This window comes from Hypanus sabinus, chromosome 8 (assembly GCF_030144855.1).
Source record: "Hypanus sabinus isolate sHypSab1 chromosome 8, sHypSab1.hap1, whole genome shotgun sequence".
NCBI classification, from domain to species: domain Eukaryota; kingdom Metazoa; phylum Chordata; class Chondrichthyes; order Myliobatiformes; family Dasyatidae; genus Hypanus; species Hypanus sabinus.
The window spans coordinates 13,188,285-13,215,034 of record NC_082713.1 but is presented as its reverse complement, the minus strand read 5'-3'; the positions used below and the strand labels follow the sequence as shown (position 1 = coordinate 13,215,034).

General features: G+C 44.9%; 1 protein-coding gene across 2 annotated transcripts in view; it reads right to left on the bottom strand.

The window, feature by feature from the left end:
• LOC132397909 (lysozyme g-like) overlaps window positions 1-26,750 on the bottom strand; it is a 45,231-nt gene that overhangs the window by 9,298 nt on the left and 9,183 nt on the right. For both annotated transcript variants that reach the window (XM_059976700.1, XM_059976699.1), the window contains exons 2-4: window positions 25,667-25,774; window positions 22,636-22,722; window positions 13,534-13,730 (exon numbers count right to left, since the gene is read on the bottom strand). In XM_059976700.1, the coding sequence (XP_059832683.1) occupies window positions 13,534-13,730; window positions 22,636-22,722; window positions 25,667-25,673 (291 nt within the window). In that variant the 5' untranslated portion in view covers window positions 25,674-25,774. The remainder of the gene's footprint in view (window positions 1-13,533; window positions 13,731-22,635; window positions 22,723-25,666; window positions 25,775-26,750) is intronic.

The window sequence follows — 26,750 nt, the reverse complement described above, 5'->3', positions numbered from 1 at the left end:
GCGGTGAAAGACAAAAGTATCAGGTAAAGTTGAAACGGTTCAGGTGAGGAGGAGCACAAGCATCAACCTTCAGGAAGGCTTTTTAGGGATTTGGATAATCGCTAAATTCTTTGTAAGTATCATTGTAGGTAGGCAAGGTCATAAAGAGATTTTGGTACATGGGCCTTCATAAATCAGCATTCTGAGTACAGTAGTAGGGATCTTATGCTGAAGTAGCACAAGACGCTGAGGAGGATAAAATTGGAGTATTGTATGCAGTTCTGGTCACCCAGCTACAGGAAAGATATCAATGAGAGTACAGAGAAAATTTACAGGTATATTACCAGGACTTCAGGGACCGAGTTATATGGAATGGTTGAATAGGTTAGGAATTTATTCCCAGAGCTTTGGAAAATGAAGAGTCATCTTAGAGGTATTCAGAATTATGATGGATATAGATAGGATAAAGTCAAATGTTTCACCTTTTGTCCTTAACCATGACCTCTAGTTCCAGTTTCAATCGATCTCAGTGAAAGGAGGCTGCTTGAGGTGAGCAGGCCGGGGAACTTCTTCACTCAGAAGGCAGTGAGAATATGAAATGAGCTGCCAGTGGAAGTGGTATATGCGGTTTCAATTGCACCGTTTAAGAGAAGTTTGGATAAGTACATGGATGGGAGGTATATGAGCCACAAAATTGCAGATCGATGGGACTAGGAAGAACAACAATGTAGTATGAACTAGGTGGGCTTAAGGGCCTGTTTTTGTGCAGTAGCATTCTATGACAATTTTAAAGGAACAGAAAGAAGGGACATTAGCATGACTATGGAAAACAGTAGTCTATCTGAAGGAGAATTCAGTATTAATTTTTGGTCGCCAAGTGCCAGACAGAAGCTGAGATGTTGTCCCTCTTGCTAATGGTAGTAGAGACCAGACAGACAGGTTGGATCAGGAGCAACATTTACAAATAAAGTGTCATGCACCAGGAAGCTGAGAATCACCCCCTGTGAACAGAGCGCAAGCATGCCACAAAACAGTCACCTAATCTGTGTTTGGTTTCTCCAATGTAACATAGAAACATAGGAAATAGGTGCAGGAGTAGGCCATTTGGCCCTTCAAGCCTGCACCGCCATTCAGTATGATCATGGCTGATCATCCAACTGAGAACCCTGTACCTGCTTTCTCTCCATACCCCCTGATCCCTTTAGCCACAAGGGCCATATCTAACTTCCTCTTAAATATAGCCAATGAACCGGCCTCAACTGTTTCCTGTGGCGGAGTATTCCACAGATTCACCACTCACTGTGTGAAGAAGTTTTTCCTCATCTCAGTCCTAAAAAGCTTCCCCTTTATCCTTAAAATGTGACCCCTCGTTCTGGACTTCCCCAACATCGGAAACAATCTTCCTGCATCTAGCCTGTCCAATCCCTTTAGAATTTTATACGTTTTAATAAGATCCCCCCCCCCTCAGACTTCTAAATTCCAGTGAGTATAAGCCTAGTCGATCCAGTCTTTCTTCATATGAAAGTCCTGCCATCCCAGGAATCAATCTGGTGAACCTTCTTTGTACTCCCTCTATGGCAAGAATGTCTTTCCTCAGATTAGGGGACAAAAACTGCACACAATACTCTAGGAGCAGTCTTACCAAGGCCTTGTACAACTGCAGTAGAACCTCCCTGCTCCTGTACTCAAATCCTTTTGCTATGAATGCCAACATACCATTTTTGCCCTTTTCACCACCTGCTGTAGCTGCATGCCCACTTTCAATGACTGGTGTACAATGACACCCAGGTCTCGTTGCACCTCCCCTTTTCCTAATCGGCCACCGTTCAGATAATAATCTATTTTCCTGTTCTTGCAACCAAAGTGGATAACCTCACATTTGTCCACATTAAATTGCATCTGCCATGAATTTGCCCACTCACCTAACCTATTCAAGTCACCCTGCATCCTCTTAGCATCCTCCTCACAGTTAACACCACCGCCCAGCTTCGTGTCATCTGCAAACTTGGAGATGCTGCATTTAATTCCCTCGTCTAAATCATTAATATATATTGTAAACAACTGGGGTCCCAGCACTGAGCCTTGCGGTATCCCACTAGTCACTGCCTGCCATTCTGAAAAGGTCCCATTTACTCCCACTCTTTGCTTCCTGTCTGCCAACCAATTCTCTATCCACATCAATACCATACCCCCAATACCATGTGCTTTAAGTTTGCACACTAATCTCCTGTGGGACCTTGTCAAAAGCCTTTTGAAAATCCAAATATACCACAGCCACTGGCTCTCCCCTATCCACTCTACTAGTTACATCTTCAAAAAATTCTATAAGATTCGTCAGTCATGATTTTCCTTTCACAAATCCATGCTGACTTTGTCCGATGATTTCACCTCTTTCCAAATGTGCTGATATCACATCTTTGATAACTGACTCTAGCATTTTCCCCACCACCGATGTCAGACTAACCGGTCTATAATTCCCTGGTTTTTCTCTCCCTCCTGTTTTTAAAAAAGTGGGGTTACATTGGCCACCCTCCAATCCTCAGGAACTAATCCAGAATCTAAGGAGTTTTGAAAAAAATTATCACTAATGCATCCACTATTTCCTGGGCTACTTCCTTAAGCACTCTGGGATGCAGACCATCTGGCCTTGGAGATTTATCTGCCTTTAATCCCTTCAATTTACCTAACACCACTTCCCTACAAACATGTATTTCCCTCAGTTCCTCCATCTCACTAGACCCTCGGTCTCCTACTATTTCCGGAAGATTATTTATGTTCTCCTTAGTGAAGGCAGAACCAAAGTAGTTATTCAATTGGTCTGCCATGTCCTTGTTCCCTATGATCAATTCACCTGTTTCTGACTGTAAGGGACCTACATTTGTCTTGACCAATCTTTTTCTTTTCACATATCTATAAACACTTTTACAGTCAGTTTTTATGTTCCCTGCCAGCTTTCTCTCAATCTTTTTCCCCTTTCCTAATTAAGCCCTTTGTCCTCCTCTGCTGGTCTCTGAATTTCTCCCAGTCCTCAGGTGTGCTGCTTTTTCTGGCTAATTTATATGTTTCTTCTTTGGACTTGATACTATCCCTAATTTCCCTCGTCAGCCACGGGTGCACTACCTCCCCTGGTTTATTCTTTTGCCAAACTGGGATGAACAATTGTAGTTCATCCATGCGATCTTTAAATGCTTGCCATTGCACATCCACCATCAACCCTTTAAGTATCATTTGCCAGTCTATCTTAGCTAATTCACATCTCATGCCTTCAAAGTTATCCTTCTTTAAATTCAGAACCTTTGTTTCTGAATTAATTGTGTCACTCTCCATCTTAATGAAGAATTCCACCATATTACGGTCACTCTTACCCAAGAGGCCTCGCACGACAAGATTGCTAACTAACCCTTCCTCATTGCTCAATACCCAATCTAGAATGGCCTGCTCTCTCGTTGGTTCAGAAAACCATCCCACATACATTCCAAGAACTCCTCTTCCATAACACCCTTACCAATTTGGTTTACCCGATCTATATGTAGATTGAAGTCACCCATTATAACTACTGTTCCTTTATTGCACACATTTCTAATTTCCTGTTTAATGCCATCCCCAACCTCACTACTACTGTTAGGTGGGCTGTACACAACCCCCACCAGCGTTTTCTGCCCCTTAGTGTTATTCAGCTCTACGCATATCGATTCCACATCCTCCAGGTTAATGTCCTTCCTTTCTATTGCGTTAATTTCCTCCCTAATCAGCAATGCTACCCCCCTCTTTTCCTTCCTGTCTATCCCTCCTGAATATTGAATATCCCTGGATGTTGAGCTCCCATCCTTGGTTACCCTGGAGCCATGTCTCTGTGATCCCAACTATATCATATTCATTAATAACTATCTGCACATTCAATTCATCCACCTTGTTACGGATGCTCCTCACATTGACACACAAAGCCTTCAGGCATGTTTTTACAATACTCTAAGCCTTTATACAATTGTGTTGAAAAGTGGCCCTTTTTGATTTTTGCCCTGGATTTGCCTGCCTGCCACTTTTACTTTTCACCTTACTACTTTTTGCTTCTACCCTCATTTTACACCCGTCTCTCTGCACTTGTTCCCATCCCCCTGCCACATTAGTTTAAAGCCTCCTGAACAGCAGTAGCAAACGCTCCCCCCTAGGACATTGGTTCTAGTCCAGCCCAGGTGCAGACCATCCTGTTTATACCGGTCCCATCTCCCCCAGAACTGGTTCCAATTCCCCAGAAATTTGAATCCGTCCCCCTTGCACCATTTTTCAAGCCACGTATTCATCTGAAATATCCTCCTATTTCTACTCTGACTAGCACGTAGATACCACCTTGAACACCAAATTCTATAGACCATATTAACATGGCAAATGAACTGCTGCCTTATCAGGAATGATTGGTTGGACCTAGGATGTTGGGAAAGGATGGGAGAACAGAACGGAGTTTCATTGGATGAAGATGCTATGGAGGAGAGTGGTGGACTTTCACCACAGATACAGAGCTTTCCACTATTGAGGAAAGTGGCATTCATCCATCAAGTACACCACCATCCAGGACATGTCATGAAACAGAGTTACAAGAGCTGCCTGGATGCATAGCAGCTTGGCAAGGCAACTGCTCTGCACTGAACTGCTGGAAACTGCAAAGAATTGTGGAACCAGCCTCCCCTCAATGTACTCTGCTGCCTCAGTAAAGCAACCAGCATAATCAAAGACGCCACCCACCTATTGGGCAGAAGAAAAAGCCTGAAAGGCTTGAGAACAGCTTCTATCCCATTTTCACCAGACTCAATGGGTGTCTTATCCAATAAAGTGGACTTGACCACAAAATAAGGGCAATAGAATATAGCATTTAATATAATGTTATTATAGGCCAGCAACCTGGGTTTAATTCCACCACTGTCTGTAAAGAATTTGTACATTCCCTCTGTGATGGCATGGATTTCCTTTGGGTGCTCCTGTTTCCATCCACATTCCAAAGGTAAACAGGTTAATAGGTAACATGGGTGTAATTGGGTAGCCTGGACTCATTGGACCAGAAGGATCAGTTACCATACTGTGTCGCCAAATAAAATCTACCTCTTCATAATCTTGCATTTTGCCTGTATTGTGCTTTCTGTAGCTTTTACACTTCATTCTGCATTGTTATTCTTCCACCTCAATACACTAATGATTTGATTGGTATGAACAGTATGAAAGACAAGCTGTCCATTGTGTCTAGTAACACAAGTCAATAATAATCATCCAATATTTCTGTCCCACACTGCTGATTTTGCACACATGCAAATTATGTACAATTCATTAATGTCAGAATCAGTTTATTATCAATGGCATGCTGTGAAATTTGTTTTGTGGCAGCAATACAGTCCAACAGAAAAAATTACTATGTTATAATAGGGAATATACAAATTAGTATGATTTATATCAAATTGTTGGTCTTGCAATGTACTGCTGTTGCTGCAAAGTCAATTCTCATGGCTTATCTACCCTATGACATTAATTGCACATACCTATGACAAATAAACTTGAATTTGTCTGCCTGTTCTATTCCTAATTACAATTGATATTGTTTTCCTTTTAGATCACAAGATATAGGAGCACAAGGCGGCTTTTTGGCCCATCTAGTCTGCTCCACCATTTTGTCATGGTTGATCCATTTTTCCTCTGCCTCAGTCTCCTGCCTTCTCCCCATACCGCCTCATACCCTGACTAGTCAAGAATCCATCAACCTCTGCCTTAATGTATCCAATGGCTTGGCCTCCGCAGCCAACTGTGGCAACAAATTCCATGGATTCACCACTCCCTAGCAGAAGAAATTCCCCATCTGTTCTGAATGGACATCCCTCCATTCTGAGTCTGTCCTCTGATCTTAGACACTCGCACCACAGGAAACATCCTCTCCACATCTGCTAGATCAAAGCCCGTCACCATTTAATAGGTTTCAATCAGGTCACCCCTCATTCTTCCGAGTTCCAGCGAGTACATCTCCAGGTCCAAATATTCCTCATATGGTAAGCCATTCAATCCCAGAATCACTTTTGTGAGCCTCCTTTGAGCCCCCTCCAATATCAGCACATCCTTCATTAGACAAGGGGCCCTAAAACTGCTCACAGTATGCTCCAGTGCCTGATACAAACCCTCGGCATTACATCCTCGCTTTTAGGGTTGAGCTGAACTGCACAGAATCATGCCCTAGTCTGTGTTGAGCACCGCACCCCACCCCCCCAACATTTTCATGAATCCAGTGTTAACCACATTTTAAAAAATCCCCCTTATTCCCATTAATCACCAGGTTTAACCAATTATGTATTTTTCAGCTCATCACCCCTACTGCGGCATACATCACTGACAGCAGCTGACCAGAATCCTCTCCTGGGCCAGTCTTTCAAATTGTCTCCAGGTGTAGCCCATCTTCAAACATTCTTCCTCTCCCAGGGATGCCACCTGGATTTTCTGTAGCTCCAGGTTTTTAAAAGACAGGATAGGGTTGCTAGCCTCATGCCCAATCCTCCCTTTCACAGCCAGTTAGGGGACCATCCATGGTGAAGCTATATTATGTACAAACCAGGGCAACTTACAGCTGCCTATTAACCCACTGACCTGGATGACTACGGGACATGGGAGGAAATATCTGGGCAGCAAAGATACACATATTAGGACATAATCAGGCTTGGCATTCAATACCATTATCCCCTCAAAGTGAATCATTAAGCTTCAGGACCTTGGCCTCAATACCTCTTGCGCAATTGGATACTCAATTTCTTCACTTACAGACCCCAGAGAGTTTGGGTTGGTAACAACATCTCCACAATCTTCATCAGCTCAGGTGCATCACAAGGCTGTGTGCTCTACTTATGACAGTGTGGCTAATTACAGCTACGAAGCCATACTTGAGTTTTCTGATAACACCACAGTTGTCTGCCAAATCAAGGTGTTGAAGAATCAGCATATAGGAGGGAGCTTGAAAAGTTCTGAGTGGTACCAGAACAACAATCCCTTAATGTCAGCTGATTATTGACTCCAGGAGGAAAACAGATCCAGGAAGCAGCACTCAGGATCGGGTGTGGAGAGGGTCAGCAAATTTAAATTCCTCGGTTATTATTTTGGAGGACCTGTCCTGGGAGCAGCGCGCAAGTACAAATATGAAGCAAGTATTGCAGCAGCTCTACTTCCTTAGAAGTTTGCAAAGATTTGGTATGACATCCAAAACTTTGACAAACCTGTAGAAGTGTGGCAAAAAAGTATACTGACTGTCTGCATCACGGCCTGGTATGGCAATAGCAGTGCCCTTGAACAACAAAAAAAAATCCTATAAATAGTGGACACGGTCCATTCATCATGGGAATAGCCCTCCCCACCATTGAGCACACCTGCATGAAGTGTTGTCATAGGAAGGCAGCGTCAAGGACCCCCCCCCCCCACCCCACCACCACCTAGGACATGTTCTTCTCACTGCTGCCATCAGGAAGGTGATACAGATGCAGTTATTACCTCTCAAACTCAGACTCTTGAACTAAGGGGATAACTTCACTTGCCCCATGATTAAAATGTTCCCACAACCTAAAGACTTGCTTTCAAGGATTCCATCTTGTTCTCAACATTTATTGTTTATTTATTTATTACTTTTCTTCCGGTATTTGCACAGTTAGTCATTTTTGTGCACAGTTTGAATGCCCAAGTTGGTGCAATCTTACATTGATTTTATTATGGTTGTTCTATTATAAAATTATGGTGTATGCCTGCAAGAAAATGAACCTCAGACTTGTACATGGTGGCATACATGTACTTTGATAATAAATTTACTTTGAACTGAAACTGCACCACACAGGGGTAACTCACATTGAAATATGGCCAGAACCTAAAGCCAGGACTGAACTTTGGTCTTGCCAATATAGGACAAGGAATGATTGTGGGTTTCAGGAAGATGAACTTGAGGAAACACACACCAGCCCTCACTGAGGGAATCAGCAGTGAGCAGTTTCAAGTTCCTGGGTGTCAACATCTCTGAAGATCTATAATGAGCCCAACATATTGATGCAATTACAAACATCAGCAGATATATTTCATTAGGAGTTTGAGGAGACTTTGTGTATCACCATAGGTGCTAGCAATTTCTTCAATTGTACCATAGAGAGCATTCTAACTAGTTAGATCTGCTAGGTATGGAGGGGACACTGCACAGTATTGGAACAGCTGCAGTTGGTTGCAAACTCAGCCAGCTCCGTCATGGATTCTAGCCTCCTCAGCATCGAGGACATCTTCAAAAGAAGATGCCTCACAAATGTGCTTTCCATCATTAAGGACCCCATCACTCAGGACATGCCCTCTTCTCATTGCTACCATCAGGGAAGTGGTAAAGGAACCCGAACACACAATGTTTCAGGAACAGATCAGGAACAACCCGTGACCACACTGCACAATTTTGTTGTAATTTATAGTTTATGTAATGCATTATACTGTTGCTGCAAAACAGCCTTTTATCTTTCACACCCACCAGACTTCACCCATCATCTTCTAGCTATCCTTCATCCCTTCACTCCCTCCCACCTTTTTATTTTGGTATCCTCCCATTTCCTTTTCCTGTCCTGAAAAGGGTCTCAGACTAAAATGTTGACTGCTTGTTGACCCACTGAGTTTCTCTAGGAATTCGTATGAGTTGCCTTAGATTTCCAGCATCTGCAGAATTTCTTGTTTTTAAAGACTTTTGCACAGTACCATAATAACCATATAACAATTACAGCCCAGAAACAGGCCATCTCGGCCCTTCCAGTCCATGCTGAAAACTTACTCTCTCCTAGTCTCACCTACATGCACTCAGTCCATAACCCTCCATTCCTTTCCTGTCCATATACCTATCCAATATTTTTTTTTAATAAAATGACAAAATCAAACCTGCCTCTACCACTTCTACTAGAAGCTCATTCCACATAGCTACCACTCTAAGTAAAGTTCTCCCTTGTGTTACCCCTAAACTTTTGCCCCTTAACTCTCAACTCATGTCCTCTTGTTTGAATCTCCCCTACTCTCAATGGAAAAAGCCTATCCACATCAACTCTATCTATCCCCCTCAATTTTAAATACCACTATCAAGTCTCCCCCCACCCCCCAAACCTTCTATGCTCCGAAGAATAAAGACCTAACTTGCTCAACCTTTCCCATAGGTGCTGAAACCTGGTAACATTCTAGTAAATCTCTGTACTCTCTCAATTTTGTTGACATCTTTCCTATAATTTGGTGACCAGAACTGTACACAATCCTCCAAATTTGGCCTCACCAATACCTTGCACAATTTCAATATTACATCCCAACTGCTATACTCAATGCTCTGATTTATAAAGGCCAGCATACCAAAAGCTTTCTTCACCACCCTATCCACATGAGATTCCACCTTCAGGGAACTATGCACCATTATTCCTAGGTCAATCTGTTATACTGCATTCCTCAATGCCCTACCATTTACCATGTATGTCCTATTTGGATTATTCCTATCAAAATATAGCACCTCACACTTAACAGCATTAAACTCCATCTGCCATCTTTCAGCCCACTCTTCTAACTGGCCTAAATCTCTCTGCAAGCTTTAAAAACCTACTTTATTATTCACAACGCCACCTATCTTAGTATCACCTGCATACTTACTAACCCAATTCACCACCCCATCATCCAGATCATTAAAGTATATGACAAACAACATTGGACCCAGTACAGATCTCTGAGGCACACCACTAGTAGTCACTGGCCTTCAACCTGACAAACAGTTATCCAACACTACTCTCTGGCATCTCCTATCCAGCCACTGTTGAATCCATTTTACTACTTCGATATTAATACCCAATGATTGAACCTTCCCAACTAACCTTCCATGTGGAACCTTGTCAAAGGCCTTACTGAAGTCCATATGGAAAACATCCACTGCTTTACCCTCATCAACTTTCCTAGTAACCTCTTCAAAAAATTCAATGATTTGTCAAACATGACCTTCCACACACAAATCCATGCTGACTGCTCCTAATCAGACCCTGTCTATCCAGATAATTATATATACCATCTCTAAGAATACTTTCCATTAATTTACCACCACTGATGTCAAACTTACAAGCTGATAATTGCTAGATTTACTCTTAGAAACCTTTTTAAACAATGGAGCCACATGAGCAATATGCCAATCCTCCAGCACCATCCCCATTTCTAATGACATTTGAAATATTTCTGTCAGAGCCCCTGCTATTTCTACACTAACTTCCCTCAAGGGCCTAGGGAATATCCTGTCAGGATCTCGAGACTTATCCACTTTTATATTCTTTAAAAGCTCTAGTACCTCCTCTTTAATCATCATAGTTTCCATAACTACCCTACTTGTTTCCCTTATCTTACACAATTCAATATCCTTCTCCCCCATCTCTTTTGGCTCCACACATAGCTGTCCGCTCTGATTCTCTAAGGGCTCAATTTTATCCCTCACTTTCCTTTTGCTATTAATATACCATAGAAACCATTTGGATTTATTTTCACCTTACTTGCCAAAGAAACCTCATCTTCTAATTTCTTTCTTAAGATTCCTTTTACATTTTTTATATTCCTCGAGCACCTCATTTACTCCATGCTGCCTATATTTATTGTAGACCTCTCTCTTTTTCCTAACCAAGTTTCCAATATCCCTTGAAAGCAATGGTTCTCTCAAACTTTTAACCTTTCCTTTGCACCTACCAGGAACATAAAGATTCTGTACCCTCAAAATTTCACTTTTATATGACCTCCATTTCCCTATTACATCCTTCCCATAAAACAAATTGTCCCAATCCACTCCTTCTAAATCCTTTCGCATCTCCTCAAAGTTAGCCTTTCTCCAATCAAAAATCTCAACCCTAGGTCCAGTCCTATCCTTCTCCATAATTATATTGAAGCTAATGGTATTGTGATCACTGGACCCAAAGTGCTCCCCAACACATATCTCTATCACCTGACCTATCTCATTTCCTAACAAGAGATCCAACACTGCTCCTTCTCTAGTCTGTACCTCTATGTATTGCTGCAAAAAAAGATCCTGCACACATTTTACAAACTCCAAACCACCCAGCTCTTTTACAAAATGGGCTTCCCAGTCTATTTGTGGAAAATTAAAATCTCCCACAATCACAACCCTGTGCTTACTACAAATATCTGCTATCTCCTTACAAATTTGCTCCTCCAATTCTCGCTCCCCATTAGGTGGTCTATAACACACCCCTACAAGTGTTACCACACCTTTCCCATTCCTCAATTCCACCCAAATAATCTCCCTAGACAAACCCTCTAATCTATCCTGCCAGAGCACCGCTGTAATATTTTCTCTGACAAGCAACGCAACACCTCCCCCTCTTGTCCCTCCGATTCTATCATACCTGAAGCAACGAAATCCAGGAATATTTAGTTGCCAATCACACCCCTCCTACAACCATGTTTCACTAATAGCTACAACATCATATTTCCAGGTATCAATACACACTCTAAGCTCATACACCTTTCTTACAATGCTCCTAGCATTAAAATAGATGCATTTAAGAAACTCTCCACCTCTTCCTCTGTTTATCCCTAATGGTGCAAACAATTTATTATCTTTGGTCTGAGTGCTCCCCTTCTTTATCAGCTGCTTATACTCCCTCACACTGTCTACTAGCTTTCTCTATTTGTGAACTAACCTCCTCTCCCTTAGACTCTTCAAATTGATTCCCACCCCCCCAACCATTCTAGTTTAAAGTCTCCCCAGCAGCCTTCGCATATCTCCCCACCAGGATATTGGACCCCCTAGGATTCAAGAGTAACCCGTCCTTTTTTTACAGGTCACACCTGCCCCCTGCTCCAATCCCTCAGCCATGCATTTATCCTTCACTTCATTCCTTTCCTACTCACTGTTGCGTGGCACAGGCAGTAATCCCAAGATTACTACCTATGCAGTCCTTCTTCTCAACTTCTTTCCTAACTCCCTATATTCTCCTTTCAGGACTTCTTCCCTTTTCCTACCTATGTCATTGGTACCTATATGTACCACGACCTCTGGCTCCTCACCCTCCCACTTCAGGATATCTTGGTACCATCCTGATCTTCTGATTGCGTCCACAGAATCACCTATCTGACCCTCTATCAAGTTCCCTATCACTACTGCCTTCCTCTTCCTTTCCCTAACCTTCTGAGCTACAGGGCTGGACTCTATGCCGGAGGCAAGGCCAATGTTGCTCCCCCCGCCCCCATCAACAGTACTCAAACAGGAGTACTTATTGTCAAGTGGTACAGCCACTGGAGTACTCTCTAGTACCTGATTTTTCCCCTTCCCCATCCTGACCGTGACCCACCTATCTGCCTCCCGTGGCTCCAGTGCCACGGTGCCTGTAACTCCCCTCTGTCAACTCCTCACTCTCCCTGACCAGACAAAGGTCATCGAGCTGCAGCTCCAGTTCCCTAACACGATCCCTTAGGAGCTGCAGCTCAGCGCACCTGGTGCAGATGTGGACATCCGGGAGGCTAAGAGACTCCAGGACCTCCCACATCTGACACCGAGAACAACAAGCTGCCCTCACTCATAATTCCCCCTTTCCTGAAATAACAGGGAAAACTGAAAACTAAACCTACCCTGCCTCACCCGTCTCCCCCTAAGCCTGTTGAGCCAAAGCCCTTAAGCCTTCACTCTGCTCCCGGCTCGCTCCGGTGCCCGCAAACACCACTGCCCACTGTATAAGACTGTGTCCTTTTGAAATCTTCCCTGCTTCACTGCCTAACGTCACACACCTGCACAGTCCCGCTTCTCTTAACTCCAATGAAAAGGAAAAAAATAAATAGCTCCCGCTGCTCTCCTGTTCTGATCCTCCGATTTCCTTCTCTCCAAATTTGAAATGTCTTTCATAATGTGAAATTTTAAGCACACATATATAGCTATGGTGCCCAAGACTTTTGCACAGTACTGTATTAATTTTATGTATTGCATTATGCTGCCTCCACAAAATAAAACAAATTTCATGACATACATGAGTAATGATAAACCTAATTCTGTTATGGGTCTCTACTGTGGACTGGCAGTGGGAAGGGGACAGGGAGAGATGAATCATGGTTGGGAAAAGGGGAAAGAGTGAAGTGAGTGGGAAACACCAAAGAGACATTCTGTAATGATCAATAAACCAATTGTTTGGAATCAAATGACTTTGCCTGGTGTCTCAGGGCTGGGTGTGTCTGCATCATTTCCCTCCCCCAGCCCTCCTCTGCCACCTATACCACACCCCTCCTGTGGTGCTCAAGTATCACTATTCCCAATATCCTTTGCTCCCACGAGATTTACAAATTTGCTCTGCTCCATGTTGACAAATACAGTATTGAACAAAAGTCTTAGGCACCCAAGCCACATACAGGATGTGGCTAAGGTTCTAGTGCAGTACTGCATGCCAGTGATATTAAATCCAGTTATGATTCTGTGTGTCAACAGCTCTACTAGTTGTACCACTACTTCCCTGTTACTGTTCTAGTCTGCACCATGGGGAAAGATTTCTGTTGTAATAGGAAACTTGATCCTACCTGCATGAGACCAAATGCATTCCCATTGTCACCCCAATCATTTACCAAGGCTGCGCCTACTCGAGATTCACGGGATGCTATAGCACCAATGAGAGCTGGATCGATTTGTTGGGCATGGGCAACTTGGTATATCAAAGGCCTGTAACGATTTGCCCTGTCAAGATCCGTCGCCATCAGCGCTTGAGAAGCTGCAATGCCTGCAGACAAGAGCAAACCAAGTTTATTTTACTTGATGTCTCCAAGTTGTAGCAATGGAATAAAGCAGAACAAATTAGCAAGCAAAAAAGTGTCTGCAGAAAGTGCAAACAAATTCTGCCCAACTTAGACGACAGGCACAGGAACAGAATTAGGCCATTCAGCCCATTGAGTCTGTTCCACATGTCCAGCTTTTATATCAGGACTTCAGCATTAGTAATTTATCAACTTTGAGAAACTTCTGTTACTCAGAAGTTTTATAAAATGCATCTTCTCATTCTGTAATTTCACGTTTGGAAGTCCCCAGTATTTCACTGTATATACTTTATGTGGATATTGCATGAAACTGTTTAGTTTGATCTTTGGTTTAGTTTGATCTTGCCTGGTCCAGCTACCCCTTCAATATCCAAACTTTGTCCAGAGATCTTCCTTTTATATTTGTCCAGATCTGGAGAATAGGCATGGAGGAGCCCCTGCTCCCTCACACAGAATGGGAAGTGGGTTACCATCACACCACAACTACAGTATGGCTACATTCTACCATGTTGAGAAGTCAAAAGGGACATGCTTGAAGCTCTGCCATTGATAGACATAGAAGTTGAAGGATACAAATAAACCAGTCTGCTTTGTGTTGCCATTACTGATTCCGACTTTTTCCTGTTACATTTTAATTGTTTGATTTCACTTGCCCAAATTGTGCTCAGTTCTGATTGCCTCACTCCAGGAAGGATGTGGGAACCAAAGAAAGGGTGCAGAGGAGATTTACAAGGACGTTGCCTGGTTTGGGGAGCATGCTTTATGAGAATAGGTTCCCAACATCTACTAGTCACGCTCAAACACAATTGCAAACAGGCTGCCCTGCCTTGATTTTATTGGCTGATGTACCGTACAATTAGCCAATCAGAAATACACCCTCAGCTGCTTACATTTCAAAACTCTTGGTGAAGGTTTAAAGATTAAGAACGGGGGAGAAAGGCTTGTTTTAGTAAAGTGAAAGCAATAGTTTAGTGCATTTTCCGATAATTGTAGTTCAGATAATTTTGGGTAGATGGAGCTCGTCAGGCTGGGAAGGCAGTCCATTTAAGACAGGGAAAGCTCTGATCTCAAACCTCCGCTGCCTTGCAGCCATACCCACTTATGTGAAAGGCTTAGGGAGTAAAAGCTGAGGACAAATCCGGAGCTGGAGTCCCTGAGGCAGTCCGACGTTGCCTTCAACCTCATTCTGGCAACTCCTGAGACGACACCGGTGCCAAGCTGTATTGGCCCTTGCCCTTCCCTTGGACAACATCGGTGGCGTGGAGAGGGGAGACTTGCTGCATGGGCAACTGCCGGTCTTCCATACAATCCTGCCCAGGCCTGCACCCTGGAGAAGTCTCACGAGACTAACGGATGCCAGACAGTTCAGCTGATTCTGTGTTTTCTGGAAGCTTCTTTGTTTTTCTCCAGCATGTGTCATGCCACTTGAATTGGGTTATTTTATAGGCTCTTTGTTATCATGGCCCGTATTGTCATATTTCTAGTTTGTGCATGTTTTTAGCATAAAATGACTAAAGCTTGCTTGTTCATTGTCTTTTCTTTGTTTGAAGGAGAAGTTTTAGCCAGGGTGGTGAATCTATGGAATTTATTGCAACAGACAGCTGCGGATGTCAAGCCATTGGGTTTACTTAAAGTGGAGGCATCAAAGGTTGCAGGGAGAAGCCAAGAGATTTGGGTTGAGAGGGATCATAAATCAACCATGATAGAATGGTGGAGCAGACCTGATGGGCCAAATAGAACATAGAACATAGAATAGTACAGCACAGTACACCGTATGTAGCACCGGCTGTGACCGCATAGGTGCCGGCAACATTGGCGATTGCACAGGGGACGGGGGTTGCGCGTGTTCTTGCCCACTAGGCGCCGGTGATCCCTCATGCATGTGCGAGGCGCCTGGTATAAATGCGTACGAAACGCCCGGTATACAAGTGTCGTGAGGAGTCTGTGTAGGGCCTGGTGAGTACGGTGTCACCTCTGGTGCAGGGTTCACAGTTACCGGAGAGCCTTCAGGGTAGTGGTCTGCTGCACCTGCGGGTGCCAGGTCGCGGATGGAGACCGTGTCCTCCCGCCCATCAGGTAAGACCACGTAAGCATACTGGGGGTTCGCATGGAGAAGGTGAACCCTCTCCACCAGCGGGGAGTATTTATTGCTCCTCACATGTTTCCGGAGCAGCACTGGCCCCGGGGACGTCAGCCAAACTGGTAGGGTGGTCCCAGTGACAGACTTCCTGGGAAAAGAGAATAGGCGTTCGTGAGGGGTGGCATTGGTGGACGTACATAACAGAGAGCGGATAGAGTGCAGTGCCTCAGGGAGGACCTCCTGCCATCGAGAGACCGGCAACCCTTTGGACTTGAGGGCTAAAAGTGTGGCCTTCCACACTGTGGCATTCTCCCGCTCTACCTGGCCATTACCCCGGGGATTATAACTCGTGGTCCGACTGGTAGCAATGCCCCTAGCTAGCAAGTACTGGCACAGCTCCTCACTCATAAAGGAGGACCCTCTATCACTGTGGATATAGCAGGGATACCCGAACAGAGTGAAGAGCTGGCGCAGGGCTTTTATGACGGACGTGGCAGTGGTGTCGGGGCAGGGGATGGCAAAGGGGAACCGTGAGAACTCGTCAATAACACTGAGAAAATAGACATTGCGGTCAGTGGAGGGAAGGGGGCCCTTAAAGTCAACACTCAGGCGTTCAAAAGGGCGGGTGGCCTTGACAAGTTGTGCCGTGTCAGGACAGTAGAAGTGCGGTTTGCACTCGGCACAAATTTGGCAGTCCCTGGTCATCGTCCTGATGTCCTCCAGGGAGTACGGCAGGTTCCGAGCTTTCACAAAATGGTAAAATCGGGTGACCCCCGGATGGCAAAGTTGTGCATGAAGGGCGTACAGCTGGTCGAGCTGTGTGCTAGCACATGTTCCCCGGGATAGGGCATCAGGGGGCTCATTGAGTCTGCCAGGCCGGTACAGGATATCATAGGTGTAGGTGGAGAGTTCTATCCTCCACCGCAAAAGCTTATCATTTTTGATCTTGCCCCGCTGTTGGTTGCTGAACAGGAACGCAACCGAGCGCTGGTCGGTCAGCACAGTGAATCTTTTGCCAGCAAGATAGTGCCTCCAGTGCCTAACAGCCTCCACTATGGCCTGGGCTTCTTTCTCCACCGCGGAGTGCCGAATTTCAGAGCCTTGGAGGGTGCGAGAAAAGAATGCTACTGGTCTGCCTTCCTGATTAAGGGTAGCAGCCAGAGCGAAATCGGAGGCATCACACTCCACTTGGAAGGGAGCGGTCTCGTCCACTGCATGCATCGTAGCTTTGGCAATGTCCGCTTTAATGCAGTTGAAGGCCGCGCAGGCCTCAGCAGAGAGGGGAAACGAGGTAGACTTGACCAGGGGGCGAGCCTTGTCTGCGTAATGGGGGACCCATTGGGCGTAATAGGAAAAAAACCCCAGGCACCGTCTGAGGGCCTTGAGAGTGGTGGGAAGAGGGAGCTCTAACAGGGGGCGCATACGTTCGGGATCAGGCCCAATAACCCCGTTTTCCACGACATACCCAAGTATAGCAAGGCGGGTGGTACCAAAAACACACTTGTCCCTGTTATAAGTAAGGTTCAGAGCTGCGGCCACTTGGAGAAACCGTTGGAGGTTGGCGTCGTGATCTGGTCTGTCATGACCACAGATGGTGATGTTATCCAGATAGGGAAATGTGGCCTGCAGTTGGTACTGGTCCACCATCCGGTCCATTTCCCTCTGGAAGACAGAGACACCATTCGTGACACCGAAAGGGACGCGCAGGAAGTGATAGAGCCGGCCGCCCGCCTCGAAGGCGGTGTAGGGGCGGTCCTCTGGGCAGATGGGGAGCTGGTGATAAGCGGATTTCAGATCTATTGTCGAGTACACCTTATACTGAGCAATCTGGTTGACCATATCCGCGATGCGGGGTAGGGGGTATGCGTCAAGCTGCGTAAACCTATTGATGGTTTGACTATAGTCCACCACCATCCTATTTTTCTGCCCAGTCCGAACAACAACCACCTGGGCCCTCCAAGGGCTTGTGCTCGGCTCAATGATCCCCTCCCTGAGCAGCCGCTGCACCTCCGACTGAATGAAGGCCCGGTCCCCCGCGCTGTACCTCCTGCTTTTGGTTGCCACAGGTTTACAGTCGGGGATCAGGTTGGCGAACAGCGGTGGGGGAGGGATCTTGAGAGTGGAGAGGCTGCAAGTGTCGGTAGCACAGCTGTTGGCCTGGTTCTGGATGGGATGTGTGTGTCCGTGTGTGTGTGTGGTCAGTAGCGGGGTATGTGAAGAAGTCCCACAAAACTGAGGATTCTTGACAGTGAGTGGTGGGAGGGGCCCGTCGTATACCATAGTCACACTTTCGAGATGGCTCTGGAAGTCCAGCCCCAATAGCACAGGTGCACACAGATTAGGCATGACCAGCAGTTCAAAGTCCCGATATACTGTGCCTTGCACCACCAAAGTCGCTACACAACCCGCCCAGATGTCTGCGGACTGCGACCCAGAGGCCAAATGGAACCTCCGACTGACCGGCCGCGTTGCAAGTCCGCAGCGTTGCACTGTGTCCGGGTGAATAAAACTCCCAGTGCTGCCCATGTCAAACAGGCATCCAGTCCAATGCCCCTCCACCTGGATGTCCATCATGGATCTTGCAAGCTGGTGTGGGGCGCTTTGGTCGAGAGTCACAGTGGCCAGAGTTGGATCGCCGTCGGGGTACCCGGTCAGCATCGGAGGGTCGGGGGCGGGGCATGCTGACGCCGACAAAGATGGCCGCCCACATCCGGGGTACCCGGTAAGCATCGGAGGGTCGGGGGCGGGGCATGCTGACGCCGACAAAGATGGCCGCCCACATCCCGGCATGCAAGATGGCGGCCTCCACGTTTCACCCGCAGCGCTGCACCCCGCTCGAGGTTGAGACTTACAGACCTTGGCGAAGTGGCCCCGCTTTCCGCAGCTGGAGCAGGTCGCTTCTCGCGCTGGACAGCGTTGTCGAGGATGTTTCTTTTGGCCACAGAAATAACAAAGCATGAGTTGCTTACGGGCCACAGCCGTGGTCTGGGTCGGGGAGCTCGTGGAATGGCGACTGGCGGCGGCGTTGGCGAATTCGCTCCCGGGAGCCGGCGGTGGCGGGGTCTGAGGCGTCCACGAAACCGGCGGGGAATCGCGCGACTGGACAGCGTCGGCGTTATGCCGCGCAGCTTCTAGAGCGTTGGCCTTCTCTATCGCCGAGCTTAAGGTAAGATCCGAGTTCTCCAGCAGCCGCTGGCGCATGTACACTGACCTCAGTCCCGTCACAAAGGCGTCTCGCACCAGCAGCTCCGCATGCTGTTCTGCCGTGAGCGTCTTGCAGTCTCAAGCTCGGACGAGCGTCTGTAGTGCTCGGAGAAACTCAGCGCACGATTCGCCAGGCCGCTGTTGCCGGGTAGCTAAGCAATGTCTTGCGTAGACGGTGTTCACCGGCCGCAGGTACTGTCGTTTGAAGGCGTCCAGTGCCCCTTCGTAGGTCGGCAGGTCCCGGATAATGGAGTAAACTTTGGGGGTGACCCTCGAGAGTAGGATTCTGTGCATAACGGCGGGTTCAGTCGCACGAAGCTCCGCCAAGTACGATTGGAAGCATGCAAGCCAGTGTTCAAAAGCGAGAGCTGCGTCAGGGTCTTGAGGGTCCAAATCCAACCGGTCCGGACGCAAAACGGGTTCCATGTTTTAAAACTTCCAGTCAATAAAATTGATGCACCATCAATAACTCACACTGAGACGTAGGCGAGATATCGGCTTTTATTGACTGGAAGAAGGAACCAGGAGTGAGTGTCTATCATACAAGGTCCTGGAGACTGAGGCCGATCTTCAGGCCGCAGGTCTCCTTTATACAGGGGCCTGTGGGAGGAGCCACAGGAGCAGTCAGCAGGGGCGTGTCCCGACAGGCACATAGTTCACCACAGCCTCCAACCACTCTGAGTAAAAAACCTTCCTCTAATATCCCCCTTGAACTTCCCACCTCTTACTTTAAAGCCGTGTCCTCTTGCATTGAGCAGTGGTGCCCTGGGGAAGAGGTGCTGGCTGTCCGCTCTATCAATTCCTCTTAATATCTTGTACACCTCTATCATGTCTCCTCTCATCCTCCTTCTCTCCAAAGAGAGAAGCCCTAGTTCCCTTAATCTCTGATCATAATGCATACTCTCTAAACCAGGCAGCATCATGGTAAATCTCCTCTGTACCCTTTGCAATGCTTCCACATCCTTCCTACAGTGAGGTGACCAGAACTGGACACAGTACTCCAAGTGTTGCCTAACCAGAGTTTTATAGAGCTGCATCATTACCTTGTGACTCTTAAACTCTATCCCTCAACTTATGAAATCTAACACCTGTTACGTACTCGTGACATGACAGTGGTACCCTTGTCACGTGACTGGGGTTGAAGCTGTACTGGACTTGAGGTAATGGTCTTGTGATGGTGGAGTGATGTCATTTTCCCACCAGTAGTGACCATGTGACAGGTTTTTTTTTTACAGGTTATAAAAGGAAGACCCCACCCTGTGAGGAGGGGCAGTTTGTGGCTGGATTTGCCAAGCTGACTTCATGCCACTGCGTGATTTAATGTGATGACGCAGTTTAGTTGAAGGATGAAGTTTTTATCTAATGCCTAAAGTTTAAAAGGTCATTGCCAGCAGTTTCTTTACAATACTGTTTGAGAAATCAGTGGAGAGTGAAGATCGGACCTCGGGAGTTAAAGATCGAGGAGAATCTATTTTCGACGGTGAAACGGGTTCGACCTTATTTAATCCTTATTCGAAAGGAATTCGTTGACTGTTCTCATGTTAATCTCTGCGGGATAGCAGAAGATTGAGGACAGTGTGATAAAGGAAAGGTCAGTGCCTTTAAGCCGTTTCATAAATTCTTCGTGGGAAGTTTGACGTCAGGGATCGAATCAAAGCGACGTGAAAGAGAATTTAAATCGTCTTATAAAGTCTCTCCTTTTAAATAGACTGTGAGCATTTCTGAACTTTTGGCAATAATATTTTAAAGAACTGATTTGCAATATCGCTTTAAGAACTGTTTAAGCTGCCACACAGCAGCTGGTTTCCGGTTACGTTAGTGTTTGTTTACTTTTGGGGGGGGTTTGTTTTCAGTGTTTAATAAACGTGTTATTTGTTATATGAACCCTTGCCTAACTCATATATTTATTATTGCCTGAATACGTAACATAAATATGAGGGTTGCGTCTGGGATTGGATCGTTTGAGTTTAAATGCTTGCTAACTTTTGAATCGGTGTTTTGGGAACGGGGATTACTCGATTTTTTTTTGTTTGGCTTGTGAGTGGTATTCGGCAGCAATGAATATTGATGAGTTTCTGGTTTCGCCAGATGCGGAGTTGTTAGCGAAGGCGAAAAAAACTGAGGTATCTGAGATAGCTAGTAGATTGCAACTTAAAGGCATTTTGCAGACTACATCTAAGGCTGTTATACCGAGAAAAATCGTGTCACACTATGTGGATTCGGGTGTTTTTGATGAATCGATTTTAGAGTCGTTTCCAATAAGTAATCTGGAGATGCAGTTGCAAATCGAACAAATGATGTTAGAGTGTTGTAAATTGGAGGCTGAACAAAAGCAGAGAGAATTTGCATATGCAATGGAGAAATTAAGGTCTGGGAATCAGTCTTCTGGTTCTAAAAAAACGTTTGTTGCTAGTCAAGAAATTAAATTGGTCCCTCCATTTAGTGAAACAGAAGTGGAAAGATATTTTCAACATTTTGAAACTATTGCTCAGATGTCAGAGTGGCCGAAAGATAAATGGTCAGTGTTGTTACAGAGTGTAATTAAAGGTAAAGCACAACAAGTTTACACAGTTTTAACAGCTGCGCAAGCAATTGATTACGATATTGTGAAAATGCATATTCTAAATGCATACGAATTGGTCCCAGAAGCTTATAGGGAAAGATTCAGAAGTTTGAAAAAGTCTGTGGGAAAATCTTATGTGGAATTTGCCTATGATAAAGCTGTGTGTTTTGAGAGGTGGGTTTCTTCTAAAAATGTAAATGGGGACTATGATACATTGAGAGAGCTGATTGTAATGGAGGAATTTAAAAGAAGCATTCCTGTTGAAGTAAGGACCTAAAATGAGAGGGATACTGGTAAATTGCAGGATTGTGCTAGAAATTAACAAACTGGTTTGGGGAGCATGCTTTATGAGAATAGGTTGAATGAACTCGGCCTTTTCTCCTTGGAGCGACGGAGGATGAGAGGTGACCTGATAGAGGTGTACAAGATAATGAGAGGCATTGATCACTTGGATAGTCAGAGGCTTTTCCCCAGGGCTGAAGTGGCTAGCATGAGAGGGCACAGTTTTAAGGTGCTTGGAAGTAGGTACAGAGGAGATATCAGGGGTAAGTTTTTTTTTTAAATATATAAACGCAGAGAGTGGCGAGTGCATAGAATGGGCTGCCAGCAGCAGTGGTGCAGGCAGAAACAATAGGGTCTTTTAAGAGACTCCTGGATGGCTACATGGAGCTTAGTAAAATAGAGGGCTATGGGTAAAGCCTAGGTAGTTCTAAGGTAAGGACATATTTGGCACAGCTTTGTGGGCCAAAGAGCCTGTATTATGCTGTGGATTTTCTGTTTCTAAGTTCTGTCCTGCCTGGAGTTTGAATTCAGGACTAGATTTGCCAGGGATATGGACAAATAGTCTGTCAATTTAACGTCATTGCTTGTGTTGCCACACAGGTGCAAGGGGATTATAAGGGCATCCAAGAGACCTGAAGCTTTAGGAGATTGCTTTAGAACATTCACACATATATACCACCACAAGAGTTTGCAGATGAACGAATGGCATGACAACTTATCAAGGCTTACTCCCGTCACTTACCACTGTACCCCAGTCTGTCCTGGTTTGCAGTTTCGAGGGAAGCTCCTGTTGTGTCAATACTTGTAATATCTCCGTACCTACTAAAACCTGGTAAAACACAGAAAGTTACTCAAAAAAACAATGTAGAAAGATTTTGACCCCATCTGGGGTCAGGTGACTTAAACCAGATTGTACTCGATATCATGGAGCCATTTTCTGGTTAGGTTTAGTTTTAAAGTGATGGCATAGATGTACCTCATGATTCATAGGAAATTAAAAAACATTGTTTTGCCAACAATTGGAAAGGGGAAGGCAGGAGGAATTAATCAACATCACTGGGTTACTTTGTGACTGCTTGTGTAGAATTGTCACTATATACTACACAGTTTTGAGCCCTTTCTCTTAGAAAGAATGTGGTCAAACTGGAAAGAGTTCAAACCAGGTTCACAAAATTGATTCCAGGATTGAATAGTTTACCATAAAGAAAAGCCTTAGGACTTGTACTCATTTGAATTCAGAAGAGGGTGTGATCTCACCGAACTCTATCGAATGTTGAAAGGTCGACAGAGTGGATGTGGAGAGGACGTTTACTATGGTGGGAGAGTCCAAGACCAGAGGACAGTCTCAGAATAGTTACATCGACACCACAAGAAACATGACCAGCATGGGCTTTCTTCCTAGGTTTTACCTTTTCTATTCTTTGACTGTTCATGGAGGGTCGGAGAAACCTAGTGAGTCTGCACACAGGCATTGAGTAGTGCAAGTTCACATGCTCATGAACTGAGTGAATGAAGGTACTTGTCAGTAAATACAGATCCTCTGTGCCTAACTGATCATTATTGAGGATTAATACGTCAGGGTTAAGACTTGTTAAAAACAAAGGAATAATTTTAGTTATTTATTGAGATACAGCACAGAATAGGCTCTTCTAGCCCTTCGAGCTGCACTGCCCACCCATCCCCAACTTAATCCTAAACTCTTCACGGGATAATTTACAATGACCACTAGGATACTACGGCACAGTACAGGCTTTTCGGCTCTCGATGTTGTGCTGACCCATCTTCCTTAAAAAAAGTACTAAACTTACACTATCCCGTAACCCTCTATTTTTCTTTCATCCATGTCCAAGAGGCTCTTAAATACCCCGAATGTTTTAGCCTCCACCACCATCCCTGGCAAGTTGTTCCAGGCACCCACAACCCTCTGTGTAAAAAACTTACCCCTGATGTCTCCCCTAAACTTCCCTCCCTTAACTTTGTACATATGCCCTCTGGTGTTTGCTATTCGTGCCCTGGGAAACAGGTACTGGCTGTCCACCCTATCTATGCCTCTCATAATCTTGTAGACCTCTATCAAGTCCCCTCTTATCCTTTTACACTCCAAAGAGAAAAGTCCCAGCTCTGCTAACCTTGCCTCACAAGACTTGTGTTCCAATCCAGGCAACATCCTGGTAAATCTCCTCTGCACCCTCTCCATACCTATCAGCTGGTACACTTTTCATCTGTGGGAGGAAACAGGAACACCCAGAAGAAACTCACATTTGTGGGAATAACAGACAAACCCCTAATAGGCAGTGGCAGGAATTGAACTCGAGTTGCCTGTACTGGCTCTGTAATAGTATTATGCTAACTGCTGCTGTACCAAATTCCACAGCCCTTTCTCAATTTTTAAGAAGGGATCCAGATGGATTACAGTGCCTTAACTCGGAAAGGGAGTATCAGGATTGGCAGAAGACCGAGGTGCTGTGGAGCTGAGGAAGAAACAAATGCTTGTGTTGGGTTACCAAGTGATTGTATAGGATTGCCAAAAAAGAAAAAAAAAGAAAAAACATCTACTAATCTGTCAGATTTAGAACACAAGTACTATAACAGCAGCCTATATAAACACTGTAACAAAGTTAAATTCATGAAATTATGAAGTGTACAGAATCAGGTTTAAACAGAAGGGATTTTAAAGTTGCTGGAAATCCAGAGAGGGACACCACAGTAGCATAGCGGTTCATGCAAAGCTATGACAGCACCAACAGCCAAGGCTCAATCCCAGCACTGTCTGTAAGCAGTCTGTACATCCTCCCTGTGACCGTGTCGGTTTCTTCACAGTGCAAAGGCGTACTTGTTAGTAGGTTAATTGGTCATTGCAAGTCATTCTGTGATTAGGCTAGGGTTAATTGATGGGTGGCTGGGCATGCAGCTCAATGGGCCAGAAGGACTCATTTTGTGCTGTTCAAGGCCACAGGTATAGGAGCAGAATCAGGACATTTGGCCCATTAAGTCTGCTCCACCAATTCATCATGTCTGATCCATTTCCCACTCAGCCCCAATCTCCTACCTTCTCCCCATATCACGTCACACCCCAACTTGTCAAGAACCTGTCAACCCCTGCTTTAAATATACCCAATGACTTAGCCCCCGTGTCAATAAATCAGCAGATTTACTCTGGCCGAAGAAATTCCTTCTCATCACCATTCCACATTTACAAATAAAATAAAAATGAAGTGCTGGAGGAACTGAACAGATCAAATGGCATCTAGAGACAGGAATAAACTGTCGATGTTTCTGGCCAAGACCCTTTCAGGTTTATTTTCCTCCATAGCTGCTGCCTGACTGGCTGTGTTTCTCCACCACTTCTGTGGTGTGTTGCACAAAATCAAGCTTAAATGTTTTACATTCCAAGCACACCTCCTATAGCCCTGCGTCTAACAAACTAGTTCTCTACACCTGTTTCAATTTATGATACCAAGATAGAAAATAGGAGCACCATGGTAGCGTAACAATGCCATTACAGTTTGGGGCGTTGGAGTTCCAGGTTCAATTCCAGTGCCACCTGCAAGAAGTTTATATGTTCTTTCCATAAGCACATGGGTTCCCTCTGGCTGCCCGTTTCCTCCCATAATCCAAGATGTACCTGTTAGTAGGTTAATTATTCATTGTAAGTTGTCGAGTGATTAGACTAGGGTTAAGTAGGTGGGTTGTTGTGCAGTTCAGCCAAATAGGCCTGTTCTATGCTGCAACTCAAAATAAAAACAAAAAAAATCATAGAAATAGAAGCTTACTTGACATAGTGCTGTTGCTGGTAGCTACAGAAGGTTGAATGGAGTTCTGATAAAATGTAGGATGATGACGCCTTTACAAGCTCACACAGATGCGTGGGGTAATTATATCTAATATAAATGACAAGAACATGGTAACAAGTTATATACTTGATAATAAAATTATCTCTACTGCCAAATGTCAAACTTTGATGTGCCCATTTCGTCAAATGTTGGTAACTATCCTCTTTAGTACTTTCAAAAGTTTGCAATGAACAGCTTCTGATCCAGTGACTTTGCAGATACTACATTTTAATTTTTTTAAGTTAAAAACTACTCTGGAGAAAATTTCAGTTCTATAATATAGAAGATTGAAAGAGTACAGAGAAAATATTACAAGGATGTTGTCAGCTCAAGGGCCTAAGCTATAGGAAAGGATGAATAGGCTAGGACTTTATTCCCTAGAACATAGAAGACTGAGGTGAGATTTGATAGAGGTATTAAAAAAGATTATAGGGTAAATGCAAGCAGACTTTTCCACTGAGGTTGAGCGAGACTAGAACTAAAAGCCAGGGCTTAAGGGTGAAAGGTTAAATATTTAGGGAAACATGAGAGGAAACATCTTCACTCAGAGGGCAATGAGAATGAGGAAAAAACTGCCAGCTGAAGTGTTGGATGTGGGTTTGATTTCAACATTTAAGAGAAGTTTGGATAAGTAGATAGATGGGCCTCATATGAGGAGCTATGGTCCAGGTGCAGGTCAATAGGACTAGGCAGATAATAGTTCAGCACAGACTAGATGGGCTGAAGAATCTGATTTTGTGCAGAGTCTATGACTCTGCAGGAATTCACTTTTACTTTGTGACGGCCCTCATTCTGACTGATGATAGAGTTGTTTCTTATTCCCTGTTCTGAAAAAGGAATAGTGTTCAAAGGCATCTGGGTGTTCTAGAGCACAAATCCCAACTAAGCAGCCTGGTCTATCATGGAGCCAGGAGAACGAACCTTCAGCCCAACTCATCTATGCAAAACAAGATGCCCAACAACAGTTACAGAGAAAGACACTACAGCCTCTAGCTATTCACCCTCAGCTGTGAGATGATTTACA